The sequence below is a fragment of the Canis lupus genome, chromosome 27 (genome assembly GCF_011100685.1).
Source record: "Canis lupus familiaris isolate Mischka breed German Shepherd chromosome 27, alternate assembly UU_Cfam_GSD_1.0, whole genome shotgun sequence".
In the NCBI taxonomy this organism is placed as follows: Eukaryota; Metazoa; Chordata; class Mammalia; order Carnivora; family Canidae; genus Canis; species Canis lupus.
In genome coordinates this window covers 14,511,945-14,527,297 of record NC_049248.1, presented here as the reverse complement: position 1 = coordinate 14,527,297, position 15,353 = coordinate 14,511,945, and the positions used below count along the sequence as shown (strand labels likewise).

At 40.1% G+C, this 15,353-nt stretch overlaps 2 protein-coding genes across 2 annotated transcripts in view; one reads left to right on the top strand and one right to left on the bottom strand.

Moving 5' to 3' along the window:
• PDE6H (phosphodiesterase 6H) overlaps positions 1-10,395 on the bottom strand; it is a 23,738-nt gene extending 13,343 nt beyond the window's left edge. The window contains exon 1 of the mRNA XM_038576893.1: positions 10,240-10,395. Within this exon, the coding sequence (XP_038432821.1) occupies positions 10,240-10,352 (113 nt within the window). The 5' untranslated portion in view covers positions 10,353-10,395. The remainder of the gene's footprint in view (positions 1-10,239) is intronic.
• ARHGDIB (Rho GDP dissociation inhibitor beta) overlaps positions 8,760-15,353 on the top strand; it is a 19,182-nt gene continuing 12,588 nt past the window's right edge. The window contains exon 1 of the mRNA XM_038576892.1: positions 8,760-8,917. The gene's annotated coding sequence lies outside the window, so the exon portion shown is untranslated. The remainder of the gene's footprint in view (positions 8,918-15,353) is intronic.

Below are 15,353 nucleotides of genomic sequence, written 5' to 3'. Positions count from 1 at the left end.
CTAGGATTGAGTCAGGCATCAGGTTCCCCACAGGGAGCCTGTTTCTCCCTCTGCCTATGACTTTGCTTCTCTCTGAGTGTCTCGCATGAATAAACAAAATCTTTTAAAAAAAAAAAACCTAAATATCATAAAAATACAGTAAAAAATTACGTTCCATAGCTCAATAATCCTTGGTTCTTGATATTTTCTGACAGATGGGAAAGTATCATTAGTCATATACAGAAAGAGAGTTAAAGGGCACTTACTTAGTAATTAAAAGTAATTAAAATTTTAGCTGTCCTACAAGCTCCTTACACAAGCACTAATCTCTAATCCTTCTTTAGTGTTACTTAAAATATCTTTGAGTAGGAAGACACACATCAAAGATACATTTCCTCTGCATTTGGATCCTCCTCAACTGAGATTCCCACTGTGATTAATACACAGCAGATTCCAGAGAGGAATACCCTAAATGTGAAGAAGGAAGATACAAGATTGTCCCTATCTTCTCTTAATACCCCATCATATTTATGCATTTTCCAGGACAACATTGTTAATCTTGAAAGAAATAACTTATTAAATAGTAATACAATACTCTCTTTCAGAAAATAGGGAAGAGGGAACAGTTCTCAGCTAATTTCATGAGGCCAGTTTTACCTTCATAAGACTTTTTAACACTAAAACCAAAGAGAGTAAAAAGGAAAAATACTGATCAATCTTTCTCATGAATTTAGCTGTAAAAATCCTTAACAAAATAATAGCAAGTCAAATACGGGACTATATAAAAATAATGCACCATGACCAAGTGAAATTTATTCCATGTATGCAAGACTATTTAAAGCCTAATCAATTGACATAATGTGCTACAGCAACAGTTTAAAGAAGAAAAATCATACAATCATATCAATTGACACAATGCACAAAAAATGCATTTGGCATAACCTAGTACCCATTTACGATGACTCCCAGGAAACTATAAATAGAAGGGAACTCATAAAGACCATCTTAAAAAAAAATCCTACAACTAACCTCATATTATTTGTGAAAGATTGAATGTTTTTTTCTCTAAGATCAGGGACAAGTCAAGGATGTATGCTCTCATCACCTTTCTTCAACGTGATACTGAAAGGTCTGGCCAATGCAATCAGGAATGAAAAAATAGAAAAAAATATAGCTAGGAAATGAAGAAATGAGGCTGTTTCTATTTACAAATGACATGATTGTTTACATAGAAAATCCTAAGGAATCTGCATTTTAAAACTATCCTATAAACTAATAAGTGAGTTCAGTAATGTTGAAGCCTATAATTTTTTTTTAATTTTTATTTATTTATGATAGTCACACAGAGAGAGAGAGAGGCAGAGACACAGGCAGAGGGAGAAGAAGGCTCCATGCACCGGGAGCCCAATGTGGGATTCAATCCTGGGTCTCCAGGATCGCGCCCTGGGCCAAAGGCAGGCGCCTAACCGCTGCGCCACCCAGGGATCCCGAAGCCTATAATTTTTTAAGATTTTATTTATTTATTCATCAGAGACACAGAAAAAGGCAGAGACATAGGCAGAGGGAGAAGCAGGCTCCTCACAGGGATCCTGATGTGAGACTCAGTCCGTAAACTGGAATCACACCCTGAGCCAAAGGCGGATGCTCAACCGCTGAGCCACCCAGACATCCCAGAAGCATACTAAATTAATATAGAAAAATCTATTGCATTTATATGTAACAATGAATAAATGGAAACTGACATTTAAAAAGTAACATAATTCACAATTGCTCTAAAGAAAATGAAAGCTTAGGTATAAATCTAACAAAGCATGCACAAGATTCGTATGATTAAAAACTACAAAATCTAATTTAAAAGAACTCAAAACAACCTAAATAGTTGAAAAAACATACCATGCTTATGGATGAGAAAACTCAACATAGTAAAGACGTCAATTCTCACTAAATTGATCTCTTTTTATTGCAATTCCTTTCAAAATCTCAGCAAAGCTTTCAATAGACACAGATAAATTTATTCCAAAATTTATAGCCAAGACCAATTTTGAAAAAGAAGAAAGTAGGGTGGGAAGGAATCACTCTTCCTATTGTTAAGGCTTACTATATAGCTACAGTAGTCAAGACAATGTGGTATGGACAGAGTGATAGATACACAGATCAGTGGAACAGTAAAGAACACAAGTGTATACCTACACAAACATACCCAATTAATTTTTGATAAAGGTGCAAAAGCAACTCAATGGAAGGAGGAAAGTCTGTTCAACAAATGGTGCTGGAGAATGAACGTCTAAGTCCTGGACAAATGGTGCTGAGCATTGACACTTTATCCATGGACATCCATAAGGAAACAAACAAAAACAGTGAATTTTAACCTAAATTTCACACTTTAAGCACCTAAAATTCCACACCTAACTGCCACACCTTGTATAAAAACTAGTTCAATGTGTATCACAGACTTACATGTACAATGTAAATCTATAAAGATTTAGAAAAGAAATAGGAGAAAATTTTCAGGGCCTTGTAATAAGCAATGAGGTCTTAGACTTGCCAGCAAATGTACTTAACGGGAAAATCTAATGTATTTGGCCTCATCGAAATTAAAACTTTTCTGAGGGGGGCACTTGATGGGATGAGTACTGGGTGATATGCTATATGTTGGCAAATTGAACTCCAAAAGAAAGAGAGAAAGAAAAGAAAGAAAGAAAGAAAGAAAGAAAGAAAGAAAGAAAGAAAGAAAGAAAGAAAGAAAGAAAGAAAGGAAAGAAAGAAAGAAAGAAAGAAAGAAAGAAAGAAAGAAAGAAAGAAAGAAAGAAAGAAAGAAAGAAAGAAGAAAGAAAGAAAGAAAGAAAGAAAGAAAGAAAGAAAGAAAGAAAGAAAGAGAGAGAAAGAAAGAAAGAAATTACAACTTTTGTTCTTTGAAAAACTCTTTTAAGAGAATAAAAAAACAAACTTCATGCTGGGAGCAAATATTTGCAAATTACACATCCAACAAAGGATTTACATCTAGAATATACAAAGAACTGTCAAAACTCAATGTTAAAAAGGCAAACATGCCAATTAGAAAATGGACAAAAAATACAAATAAACATTTCACTGATAATTATACAGATGGCAATAAGCACATAAATAGATGTTCACCGTAATCATCCATTAGGGAAATGCAAATTAAAACCGCAATGAGGAAATGAATCAGGTAAGGCTATCTGGAAGAAGAGCATTCCTCAGAGAGAATAACTCCTGAAATGGGAACTCACTTCTCATGTAACGATTATCAAGGGAGCAGGGGACTAGAATGGAGAAAAGAGGAGTCTGGAGTGGTGCAAGGGGCCAGATCATGAGAGCATGAGTTATCTAATAACATAAAAATTACCTCAGAATTTGGCAGCTCATAACAATAAAAATTTATTATATTTCATGGTTTCTGAAGGTCTATTCAGGAGTAGTGTAACTGGGGGGGTTCCTGCTCTGTCTTTTATGAGGGGGAGTCAGGCTGCTGGGACTGCAGTCATCTGGAGCTGGAAGATTCACTTCCCACATAGCTCACTCGCATGGCTGTCAGCAGAAATCCCCAGTTTCTCACCATGTAGACCACTCTATATGTCTCTCACATGTCACTTCAGTATCCTTATGACACGGCACCTAGCTTCCCCCAGAACAAATGATCTAAGAGATCAAGAAAGAAAGTACAATGTCTTTTATAACATAGCTTCAAAACTGATTGTAGCATCACTTTTGCCATGCTCTATTGGTCACACAGACCAAGCCTGATACAACGTGATCAAGGATGATAACCAGGATCATTGGGGCCATCTTGGAGACGGCTCACCACAATGAGCAAACCTGCAGACCATGGTAAGTGCTTCCATTTTATTGCAAATGGGTAAGAGGTCCCTAGAAGTTTCAGATGGAAGGAATGATCTAGTCATGAGTGTGCTTCTTACTCTGGCTACTCTGAGAATAAAGCATTAGGCTGTTATGGAAGTGGAAAAAATACAAGGAAGCTATCTTAAAAGTCCACCGGAGGCATGATGAAGTACAGCTAGGCTGTTAGCAGAGGAGATGAAAAGTAGCCAGCAGGTTATATACTGAAAGCAGAGTTTGCATAAAACAGGATATTCCTAGATGTGGCCAACTTTTCTTTTTATACTTTCTCAGCATTGTCTTATCCATTTCTATGGTTTAAACCGGTGTTTCTCAAATGTCACAATTTACCTGCAGAGTTTTTTAAAACAGATTCCTGGCTCCAACCCTAGAGATTCTGATATCATGGGTCTGGATTTGGCCTAATAATTTGCATTTCTAACAAATTCCTGGATGATGCCCATCTGCTGATCCACAGACCACACTTTGGGTAACTTGGTTGAAACCACTATCCATAGCCTGATGAAGTATGAATCATTAGTCTACAGTTGAAATCTAGGCTTATATATCTTTCTGTCTATAGAAAAAGTACAGTTGAAATGGTACAGTTGTTTTCTTTTTTCTCTTAAGATTTTATTTATTTATTCATGAGAAACACAGAAAGAGAGGCAGAGACATAGCCAGAGGGAGAAGTAGGCCGCCTGCGGGGAGCCCCATGTGGAACTCGATCCCAGGACCCCAGGATCATGACCTGAACCAAAGACAGACATTCAACCACTGAGCCACCCAGGCATCCATGGCACAGTTGTTTTCAAATTCAACATGTCCAAACTCAAGTCATAATCTCCCCCAACACATCTGATTTTTCTTTTTTCTTTTCTATATCAATTGATAGTACCACCAAGAACCCTGTCATTCTTGAAAGAAACCTGTAAGTCCTTGTCCCTCTTCATCATCATCCTTCACATCCCTCCAAAGACCAAGTCATGCCAATGTCACCTAAGTATTTCTTGCACCTGACCACCTCTGTCTATTCCCACTGTGAGTACTTTAGTTAAGGCTTAAATAGTCTCCAACCTGGTTTTGTTCCCATCAAACCCATCAACACAGCTACCAGAGAAAACTACAGGGTAAAACACAAAACTGTTCAGGGGACTCCTTTATTTTTTTGTGGTTCTCCATCACTGGCAGGATCAAGACCAAGTTCCTTATTCGCATAGCATAAGAGGTCCATTAGGATGTGACCCTCCACCTGCCCCACTCCAGGCACATTTATCATCATTATATGATGTTCATTTTGAAGTCCAGCAACCTCGAGCTGCTTCTTTATAATTCCCGCACATACATTTTAGGGTGCCACACCTTTCTCACGGTTTCCCTTTCCTCAAATGCCTTCTCCTCCACTTCCAACACTTCCCATGTCAAGTACCCAATGTCTACTCACTTGGTAGACTTGGCACTGTAGTCACTTCCTCCAAGATGTATTCCTTGATGTCCTTGCTAACTTCTCTCATAATACACTGTGTACATTTCTTTTCCCAAGCTCACCCCCCAAAATTAATTTGTTTATTTCTGTCTTTCTCATTACATTATTAGCAACAAAAGATCTAGGACTGTGACTTAGGAGTGGGTTTATCTCTGCTGCTATGCACAGTTGCTGGGATATAGCTGGGAATTCTTAAGGACTTGTTGAATTTGGAAATGAATCTTTATACCAAGGCCATGAGCCCCTGCAGAATACAGATTGGTCTCCGTGACTCCTATGGACACATGACTATACTCACATTCATATTTGTTCTTCCCCAAGGCAACACTCTAACCAGAGGAAAGAAAAGGAGCAGGAGTGTAGAATGTAGGTATTTCTATCTAATTTAGAAAGATACATATCTACTAAGGAACTTTGCTCAGTTTTTTGCATAATTCAGGTAAATATTATGATAGCCATTCTACATAATACAAGACATGTAAGACACAGCCCCTTCCTTACACATTTTATATTTTGATGTAGAAATAACTCTACTATTCAGAAAATAATTACTTAACACAAAGCAAAGTCCTAAATTAAATTGTATAAACAGTTCACACTCTAATTCAGAAAAAAATATAATCTAGGATCTAGGATAAGATCAAAGCTGGAAATCTTCAAAGAAGAAGAAGGTAATATATACGAAATAGATGTGTGTTGGCTGATGGTGAGCACTTAGATGAAAAAGACTCTCTCCCAGTCAATCTCATATGTAGTCTGCAATAATAAGCATCAAAATGTAATGTGGAAATGATGATGGTGATGATTTTTTTAGCCTCAATCATTTATTGAGTATTGAGCAGTTACTCTATAGTACGCACCCTGCTGGATGCTTCCTCACACATTATTTCCAACACTTCCTGCAATGTTGGATTTTGATATCATTCCTCTTTTACAGGTGGGTAAACTGAGGCTTGAAGAAACGAAACCATGGCCGGAGATACATTGATGGGAAGACACAGAGCCAGGACATCCATCTAACTGCAATGCCCCACTTCCGCCCCCTAGCCAGCCTGCTAACAGTGCCTTGTGGACACATTTCTGAATGGACAGCTTTCAGGGTTGAAAGTCATCTCTGAGAATTTATTGTCTCAACATGGAGCCACAAAGAAATAGGTCTGTGCAAAAAAGAGAAAGTTTTAACAGTTTTAACAGTCTGCCGTAGCCTTTTGCCACTTTTTGAGGCTCATGACCCATGGAAGATTTGTCTAGAATTTACCTTTCAGTCATATGCTTGTAACAACAAAGAAAAGATGGAAAATACTTTAATGGTTTGGTAATTTTTTTAAAGATTTTTTATTTATTTATTCATGAGAGACACAGAAACAGAGAGAGAGAGAGACAGAAGCAGGCTCCATGCAGGGAGCCCAACCCCCATCCCATGCAGGGAGCCCAACGTGGGAGTCGATCCCGGGTCTCCAGGATCACACCTGGGCCAAAGGCAGCGCTAAACCGCTGAGCCACCCGGGCTGCCCGGTTTGGTCATTTTTCTGGAAATTCTTAAGCAGTTTTCCAAGTCCTGTTAATTTCATTTGGTAGCAGCTAAGATCCTTAAAGGAAGAGCATCCTTACTGCTGGAAGGAGAACGCCTTCCATGGTAGGCCTCTTCAAAGAGTCTCTTTGCCTCTTTTCCCAACTGATAAACACAGGTCAATAGTGAACTATGAAAAATGAGAAATGGGAATTTCAGAGAGATCCCTGCCCTGAAGTGACGTCAGGAGGTATTTTAGGAAAACATGACAGTTGTCCTCTAAGCTACTGAAAGCCCATTGCTATATCATCAAGAAAGGGCTTTAAATTAGCAATTCTTAATCCTTTTGAGATAATGGACTGAGAATTTGCTGAAAGTTATGAATGCTGTCTCCCACCCCATTAAATACACACACACTGCACACACAAAAAAACCCTGTTTGACTAGTTCTGTCTTCCTTAATAACGTGAGAAATAGGGAGTGGCATGTAGACTATGAATCTACCATTCCCAATTTTTAAATCCTTCTTGTTCTAAATAATTTATTCTATCTGGGTTATTTTTTAATTATCTGTCACCCCTAGAACATAATTTCCACAAGAGAACAGAGAGTTTGTCTGGTGTCTACTGCTGTTTCACTGGTACTTACAACAGTAGCTGGCGAGGGGGGGGGGTGGTGGTAAGGTGCTCCACAAATATTATTGAAAGAAGAAATGTGTCCCCTCTTGAGAGTACTGAGCTACAAAATTTACTCTCTTCCATGTGAATTAATATTTGCTTCGATTTATAATTCAGTCAGATACTTTCAAGGGCTAGTTTCTATCCATATCATTTTGAAATTTACAAACTAAGTTTGTATTCGGTTTTCAGTACTTTTGCTAATTTTAATTATATACTGTTTTCCTTTTTCTATTTTTCTATATTAATATTTTTTTCTCCCACCAAATGACCACCATCTTGACTGTTTCGGTTCCGGTGACTAAAGATAACAATCTATCTGGTAGCCTCAATTTACAAAATAAGTGGAACAAAATGCACCATGTTTAAACGACAGCAAAATAAATGCCAATTTCTCCAAATATACTTGCTTTATTAGTCAGCTCTACACATATTGAAACAATGTAAATATTGAATATTGAAATGTTAGCATAAATAAGCATTTTTTATTGACAGCAGCATCCGTAGTGTATGGAATAAATGTGGCTTCAATGTTTAAACAATGTTCCTTTAAATGGTTTAAATATGGCAACTTGTTCCCATTTAAATTACTTCACAAACCATTTCCTTAAATATGGTATGAAGTCAATTTTAGTACTTGTTAAATTACCACATATTCTGAGTTAGAAGACTATGAATTAAATGAAGTTTTAAGCTATTTTGTAATCCGCATTCCTAGGTTTAATCAAAAGCAGTGCCTTACTTTTTTATTAATTAAATAAATTAGTGAAAACTACAGCAAGTAACATTTGATTGTGCTGCAGTAAAAAGCTACATTTTGAAATTATAACTAGCAAAACCAAAAACCTATTTGAGGGCAATTTTTTTAAGTTTAAGGCCACGTAAACACAGTTAACATTTGTAATTCCTTGCCACTCTGCATTCGCTGCCAGCAAACTTTCAAGATATCTGGCTGGTAAGAAAGCTGGCAGAGACCAGATAGGAACAGAAGTCAGTGGTATGAAGTAAAGCTGATGTGAATCTATTGCTACTGGTTTTAGGCTACTTGCCTCAGTAAGCTTATGCACAGCAATGACTCGATTTTTAGACATATCCACACAATTATCCATAGCACTCAAAGGTTATGGCTTCAATCCCCTTGCATGAACACTCATGCATGTCTGTGTCCACACTCATATGGGCAGTCGTGTTCCGACATGTGCCATTAATTGACAAGAACACTGTTCAGTTGACTGATCAAGAGATACGCAGTGCAAAGGAACAGGATTTGAGACAGCCCAGGGTTTCCTCTTCTAGTAGGTTTAAAACATTTTTTTTCCTCACTAACTTCCTTCCTGTTCTAACTGCCAGTACTCAGAAGGCAGAGTGAGAGACAGAGGCACCCCAGAGAGCTGTGAGCCACTGAATGTAAGTTGAAATACCTCGAGGTCGAGGTTGGGGAGGCTATAGGCGGGCACAGGGAGAAAGGGAGGCAAGCTCTCAGCTAGCCTAGGACCCTCTCCAGCTTACTTTCTTTAGATTATCTCTGAAACAAACTTTATGATAAGAAAGTACAGTTCTGCAGAGAAGGGGAAGTCAGAGCAGGGAATCTTAGCAATGACTCAGGGGAGAGAGCTCAGTGAGGGAGAGGAGGGTGTGCCCTGCAGTCCTGGGAAAGAGATCCTGAGTGTCTGGAAAAAGGACTATGAGTGCAATTACTGGGCAGTGCCCGGAGGGGTTTCCTACAAGGTAGGAGTGGGCATCCAGCCAAATTCAGAAGCAAAAAGACTGTAGACCCACACTGGTGTGGAACATGCTAGTAGATGAGGGGTTGCTGCTGGGGTGGAGATATGTGGTTTCCTGTTTTTAGGTAGATGTAAAGAGAAAAGAGACTGATTGAAAAGAAAAAAGATAAAGACTCAAAGCTGTCAAGCATAAAACTGTTTTTCACTAAAGAATTTTTCTGGTGATATAGGAGAAATGCATAAGGAAAGCTTCCCTTAGGGTACTGTGGGGTTTAACCATCAAGGGGGAGGAATGGTAGGACAGTGTTATTTACTCATCAGTCATAGAGGGATTGATTTCTACCATTAACAAAGGCCACTTAGTAAATCCCTGCGGTCAGATGGGCAGAAAGGTAGTTGCTGTTGTTGCTTTAAAAAAAAAAGGTTAATAATAATAATACTACTAATAATATAAATAATAATAGCTCTTTACATCTGAGAGAACTAAAAGCAAATATAGAAGACACCAAATAATTTATTAAGAGATGGGTTCTACATCCAGTTAGCCCCGCTAGGACACCTGATCCCTGAGCCTTCAAAACGTAAAGGACTGAATTTGGTGACCATTAGAAGCGCTTTAGGCATGATCTGAAATTCTTTCTTCCCTGTAGAGGATGCTCCCGTCAGCACGTTTTATCAACCTGGTGTGTCATTAAACTCTAGACATAGGGTTACTTGTGACCTGGGTCTGATAAACCCCGGGCTGTTCCTTCCTTCAAGGTCAAGCAAGGAAGGCTGACTGCTCTCCCAGAGAGGTCCCAGAGTCACCCTTTCCCGTGAAGCCACTGGTATCAGGGCTAACATGTTGGGTCCTCCCTGCAGGACTGAAGGAGCCAGGGAAATCAAGAGGTTTGGCCACAGGCAGACATCACTGATGTTTGCCACTGCTTTGTTTCGTTAAGGTTACAAGAAAATATCCTTCCCCAATCCAAACATGACATAAGCGTAGTAATAAGATCATCTTACTCTTTCGTGAGAGGTGTAGAGGTCTGAGAGAAGGGTTCATTCTCCATTCGTGCCGCCCAGACCCAGCACACGTGAAATAACCATGTTACAGATGAGCAAAAACTGACTGGCATGTTCCAGAAACTGGGATTTAGTTCTTCCTTGTTTGGGAGAGCATGAATTTGTCCCCAGGGAAGTATGCTGGGAGCAACATTGAGGTTTGGTTTTCAGTGGAAGCTCAGCAAGCAGAGTCATTCTGATGGAAAGATTGGCTTGGGCCAATTTATGGGAACATGATATATTACAGATTTCAGCTAGCAGGAAGAGAGAAGCCCCAGAGACTACAAACTAGGCAGATAGAGGAAGAGAACCAACATCTGTTAAGTGCCTTTTCTTTGTCAAGCCTGGTGGTAGAAACTTTCAAATTTGAATCCTGAGAGGATAGTAAGTGTTAAATTATTTGACTAAAGTCACAGGAAAAAAAAAAAAAAAAGAGGAAGAACCAATAGCTACAATGCCTTAGAAGGACATTTTAGGAAATGTCCCTTGGGGGGGAATTTTCTTTAACCCCACATTCTGGGCATCCTTTTTCGTAGGCAGCATTGCGCTGTCCAGGACCCTGGATTAAAGTCCCCACTGGCATACCTAGGGATGACTCTCATGTTGCTCCCACAACTTCAATGTTCATCCCTTGTGTGAGCACTGATCGAATAGCTCTGGGCTGTGGTTTCCATAGCCAGAGCTAGTAAAAATTCACTTGAGCTTTCTAAAAGGGGCTGATATTCTCAGCATAAGTGATAATGTCTTTACTTATTTTCATACTTGATTTAAAACTTCAGTGACTGTATGGAATTATGGCAGGACAGTCTTTTGCCCAATAATGGCTGACTTGATGCAGTTGCCATCAAGGATTATTTGAAAGAAAGATTTGTGAGAATCCTGAGCATAGTAAATAACTTCACAGGGTAGATGCTCGGCCAAATTGAATGGGTCCACTGAGTTCTCCTTCCTTTTGCATAGGAGTTGGGGTTGGGAGAGTATCCTGTGAATATCCAGGGGAGAAAGAGTGTATCATTTCTCTCACAGAGGGAAATGTTAAAGAATTCTGCTTCTAATAATCTGTACCCTTCTCTGGATTGATTTTTTTTAATTTTTATTTATTTATTCATAAGAAACACACACAGAGAAAGAGAGAGAGGCAGAGACATAGGGAGAGGGAGAAGCAGGTTCCCTTCAGGGAGCCCGATGCGGGACTCAATCCCAGGACCCCAGGATCACACCCTGAGGGGAAGGCAGATGCTCAACCACTGAGCCACCCAGGTGTCTCCATGATTGATTTTAATGTTTATTGTATCTAACAAGACACTGTCCTCTCAGACACCAAGTTGGTTCTCCTCATTCAGCTTTACTATTTCAGATGTTCTCCATAGGGATAAGATGGTAGAGAGCAGCACTGAGGAACCCAGGAGGCACCAATCCTTCTATGTTGCTAAGACATACTCAGAAACCATGGAGGACTCTAGGACCAAGACAGCTTCTGGTGCCCCAAGGGGTAAACTTGGATTCCCCAAATAAGCTAAATCACCAGGCAGGCAGCAAAGCAGACCCAAATCCTTGACTGGCTCTACCATGTCAGCAGTCCTTCAGGGATGGCCCAACTCTCCATGGCCTCTTCTAGAGCTGCAGCCCCAGGTTTGGAGAAAATGAGATGTATCCTAGTCAGCAGGGAGAGGATGTGACAGGGTGACAGAGAATGCTGATGTTTGCATAGGTACTTCTCTGATGGAAATCCCCCTACTTCTGGTACTTACATATTTCTCTGTCTCTCTCTCATCTCCCTTTTTCTATCTCATATTCATGACCAATACATCTAGATGCATAATCAGGCCACTTTGGAACATGGGTTAAATCTCTGCAGGGCCAAAGGAAATTCTGTCCACTGGCTGTGCCTGTGTCTTTTATCATTTCTCATCATCCACAGAGTGAACTCTGGCTTCAATTATAAAAGGGAGCAATAAATAGAATCTAAAATTAAATTGTTCATATGGGAGCTTTTAAAAGAAATATAAAGTGACAGTCCCATTCTAAGGTTGATTCAGTTAATAAACAATCCTGGCAATTCCCAGAACTTCTTGTCTCTTCCGTACTCCTCAAAGAAACAAATTCTATTTTTAAGATGGAAGGAGTGGACATTGTCAACACTGCAGATCCAAGAGCAAGCATTGGGTGCCTAGGGCGTCAGTTACCTTGCTTCACAGAAGTTGTGCAACAGAACAGATAGCCCCACAGGGCAGGGAGCAGAGGAAGAGAATGGGTAGTTTATTGAACATCTACTATTGCCAGGATCGTCTGAGAAATTTTCATGTGTTTTCTCCAACTCTTCAACTCCATAAAGCAAGATCATTATTCCCACACTACTGGTGGAAAACCTGGGGCTCACTGTGGCTGATAATTTGCTTCAGTCCTGCAATAAGTCAACACAGAACCACATTTTGAATCTCTGGCCACTGGATTCAAAGTCCATATCCTAGTAGGCATTGAAGATCACCTTTCTTTGCATTAACCAGATGATCTGTTTCATCTGAACTCAAGAATTTCACCTTTTCTTGCCCTCTGCTTATTTGGAACTGCATTAATGAACCAGACAAGTGTGCTCTGTCCTGACATTGCTGCAAATCCCTAAGTGTATTTCACTTTCAGTATTTTGGACATTTCACTGGACTTGCAAGCAAAACCACCAATTTGTGCTCGACATAGTCATGCCATGAGTAACCATCCTAACTTAATGTGGCATTTTAATTGGGCCTGAGAGGATTAAGTTCCTATCTCAGCACGCCTATCTCTTACACTGCTTCACTGCATAGCAAACATGAGTGTGTGAGGGCTTCGCTGTGAAAATTCATCTGTGGAGGCACCTGTGAAGTAAAAAACAAAGGTAATGAGTACCAAACACACACACATACTCACACATACACACACACACACAAAATATGTGTTTTGGGGCCTGACAGATTCCATACTAACTAACCTCGTTAAACATGTAATTGTTCATTCTCCATTTCACTTTCACTGTGTAAAAAACCAAACTCAAAATGACCTCCAAAGAAACAAAACACCTCTGCTCTTTGTAGGACAGTGGGTGAGCTGCAGAGGAAGGTGAGAAAAGGCCAGCCAGAAAGTTCTACACAGATGGACTGGGTTCTCCCCAACCCCACCTCCACTTCCTCTTTTCTTTTCTCATTTCAGAGGCTTCTTTAAATTAAGGAGCATTCAAGTCACTGAAGTAGGAAGAGGCTTCAGAGATCCTTCTGATGCAATGATTTTTTTTTCTTTTTTTCTTTTTTCTTGTCCTACCACTCTGAAACTTCTTTATTTATTCTGTACTCATTTTGTAGAAAACTGCCCATTCGAAACAACCAACCAGACATTGTGGACCAGAAAACAAATAAAGAGCCAATGCCATCATCCTTGGACTAGCCCAAAGGGAGGTTCTCCAGAGCCCCCCCCCCCCACTTCGCTCTCGTATCACCACCCAAATGCAATGATTTCATTTTGCAGAGGGCAAAACTGGAGTGCAGAGAGGTTCAGGGACTTGTGCAAGGTGACACGGGACAGAGTTGCCCTGAAATCCTCTTTATGTGATGCCTCTCTGTCTCGGTAAAGCCTGCAGAGTTTTGCAAAGAAGCACATTTCCCTCTGCCTGGGCACTCTCAGGATAGGGTCCCAAGATGACTAATGGGTTCTACAATTTCATTTTTACTTCTTACTGGAGACAGCTAGAGCAACAGACATAGCACCTGCAAGCCAGACAACCTGGCTCAGATGGTAATTCTGCTCCTCACACAACAGGTCAGCTTGGGCAAGTTACTTAACTGAGCTTTAGTTTCCTAACCTGTAAGAGAATGATGATAATACCCACCCTCGAGACTGTAGTAAGGACCAATGAGATAATCCTCAAGAAAGCATTTAGCACTGTGTATGATAACTAATATAATTATCATCATCAATGATAAAGACAGGTGTTCTTTGGATACTTGAAGGTAGTTGTAGAATTTCTGTAAAATGCCTAGTCTCCCTTTCACAGGCATAGCCCACAGAAAAATGAGGGGGATAAAGAGAGAAGACTGATGTGTGTGACTCAGTATGTACACAGAGTTTGGGAAATTATTATCTACTAACTACATAAGCCATTATGGCTGAGGCTTCAGCAGAATCTGAGGTTTCCCAGAGGTGAATTGTGGAATTAAAAATGCAGTTCCTGGGGACCCTGGGTGGCTCCACGGCTTAGGGCCAGCCTTCAGCCCAGGACATGATCCTGGAGTCCCGGGATCGAGTCCTGAATTGGGCTTCCTGCGTGGAGCCTGCTTCTCCCTCTGCCTGTGTCTCTGCCTCTCTCTCTGTGTCTCTCATGAATAAATAAATAAAATCTTTTTAAAAAATGCAGTTTCTTTGGAGAGTTCACACAAATTTGAGATATTCAAACCGAGATTGGCTAAGTCTCTTATGTACACAAGTGAAATAAGGTAACTGAATGTCTGAAGCTCTCTCTAACGATTAATCTCATCTGGGTTGCTCTTCATCTGTCCCTGACTCAGGGCTGCAGGGCAGGACAAATCTACAGGTGGAGAGCTTCGAAAAAGAACACACCTAGAGGTGGTCTGCTCCAACCCCCCAAACCTCAAGAGGAGAATAAGACCCACAGTGGTTGAACTATTTGCTCAAGGTGTTACAGCAGATTAGTATCAAAGCCAGAGCCAACACCCATGCATGATGAGATGTAGTTCAATGAAGAGATAATTATCCAAAATCAACTAGATTGACCATGAAAATCTTCCCCTAAAGAGCTGCACCCCAGGCACATTTGCTCCCCAACCGGGCTTGGGTTCATATTCTTTCAAATACAGACGTTATCTGATTTCTCCTTCTGCTTCTACATATCCAGCATTTGGGGTTTGATAAACATGATTCTTGCCTGGAAGCTAGGTTGGGTCGCTGATTTGGCCAGGCTTCCGAAAGAAGCAAGCTTCCTCTTTAACGTTCAACTCTCTGCTTCATGTTTCCAAGAAATCACAGTTTCAAGGTCATGTTTCTAAACTTGGACTCCAGTAATGTCTCTGGACTGCATACACCATCTC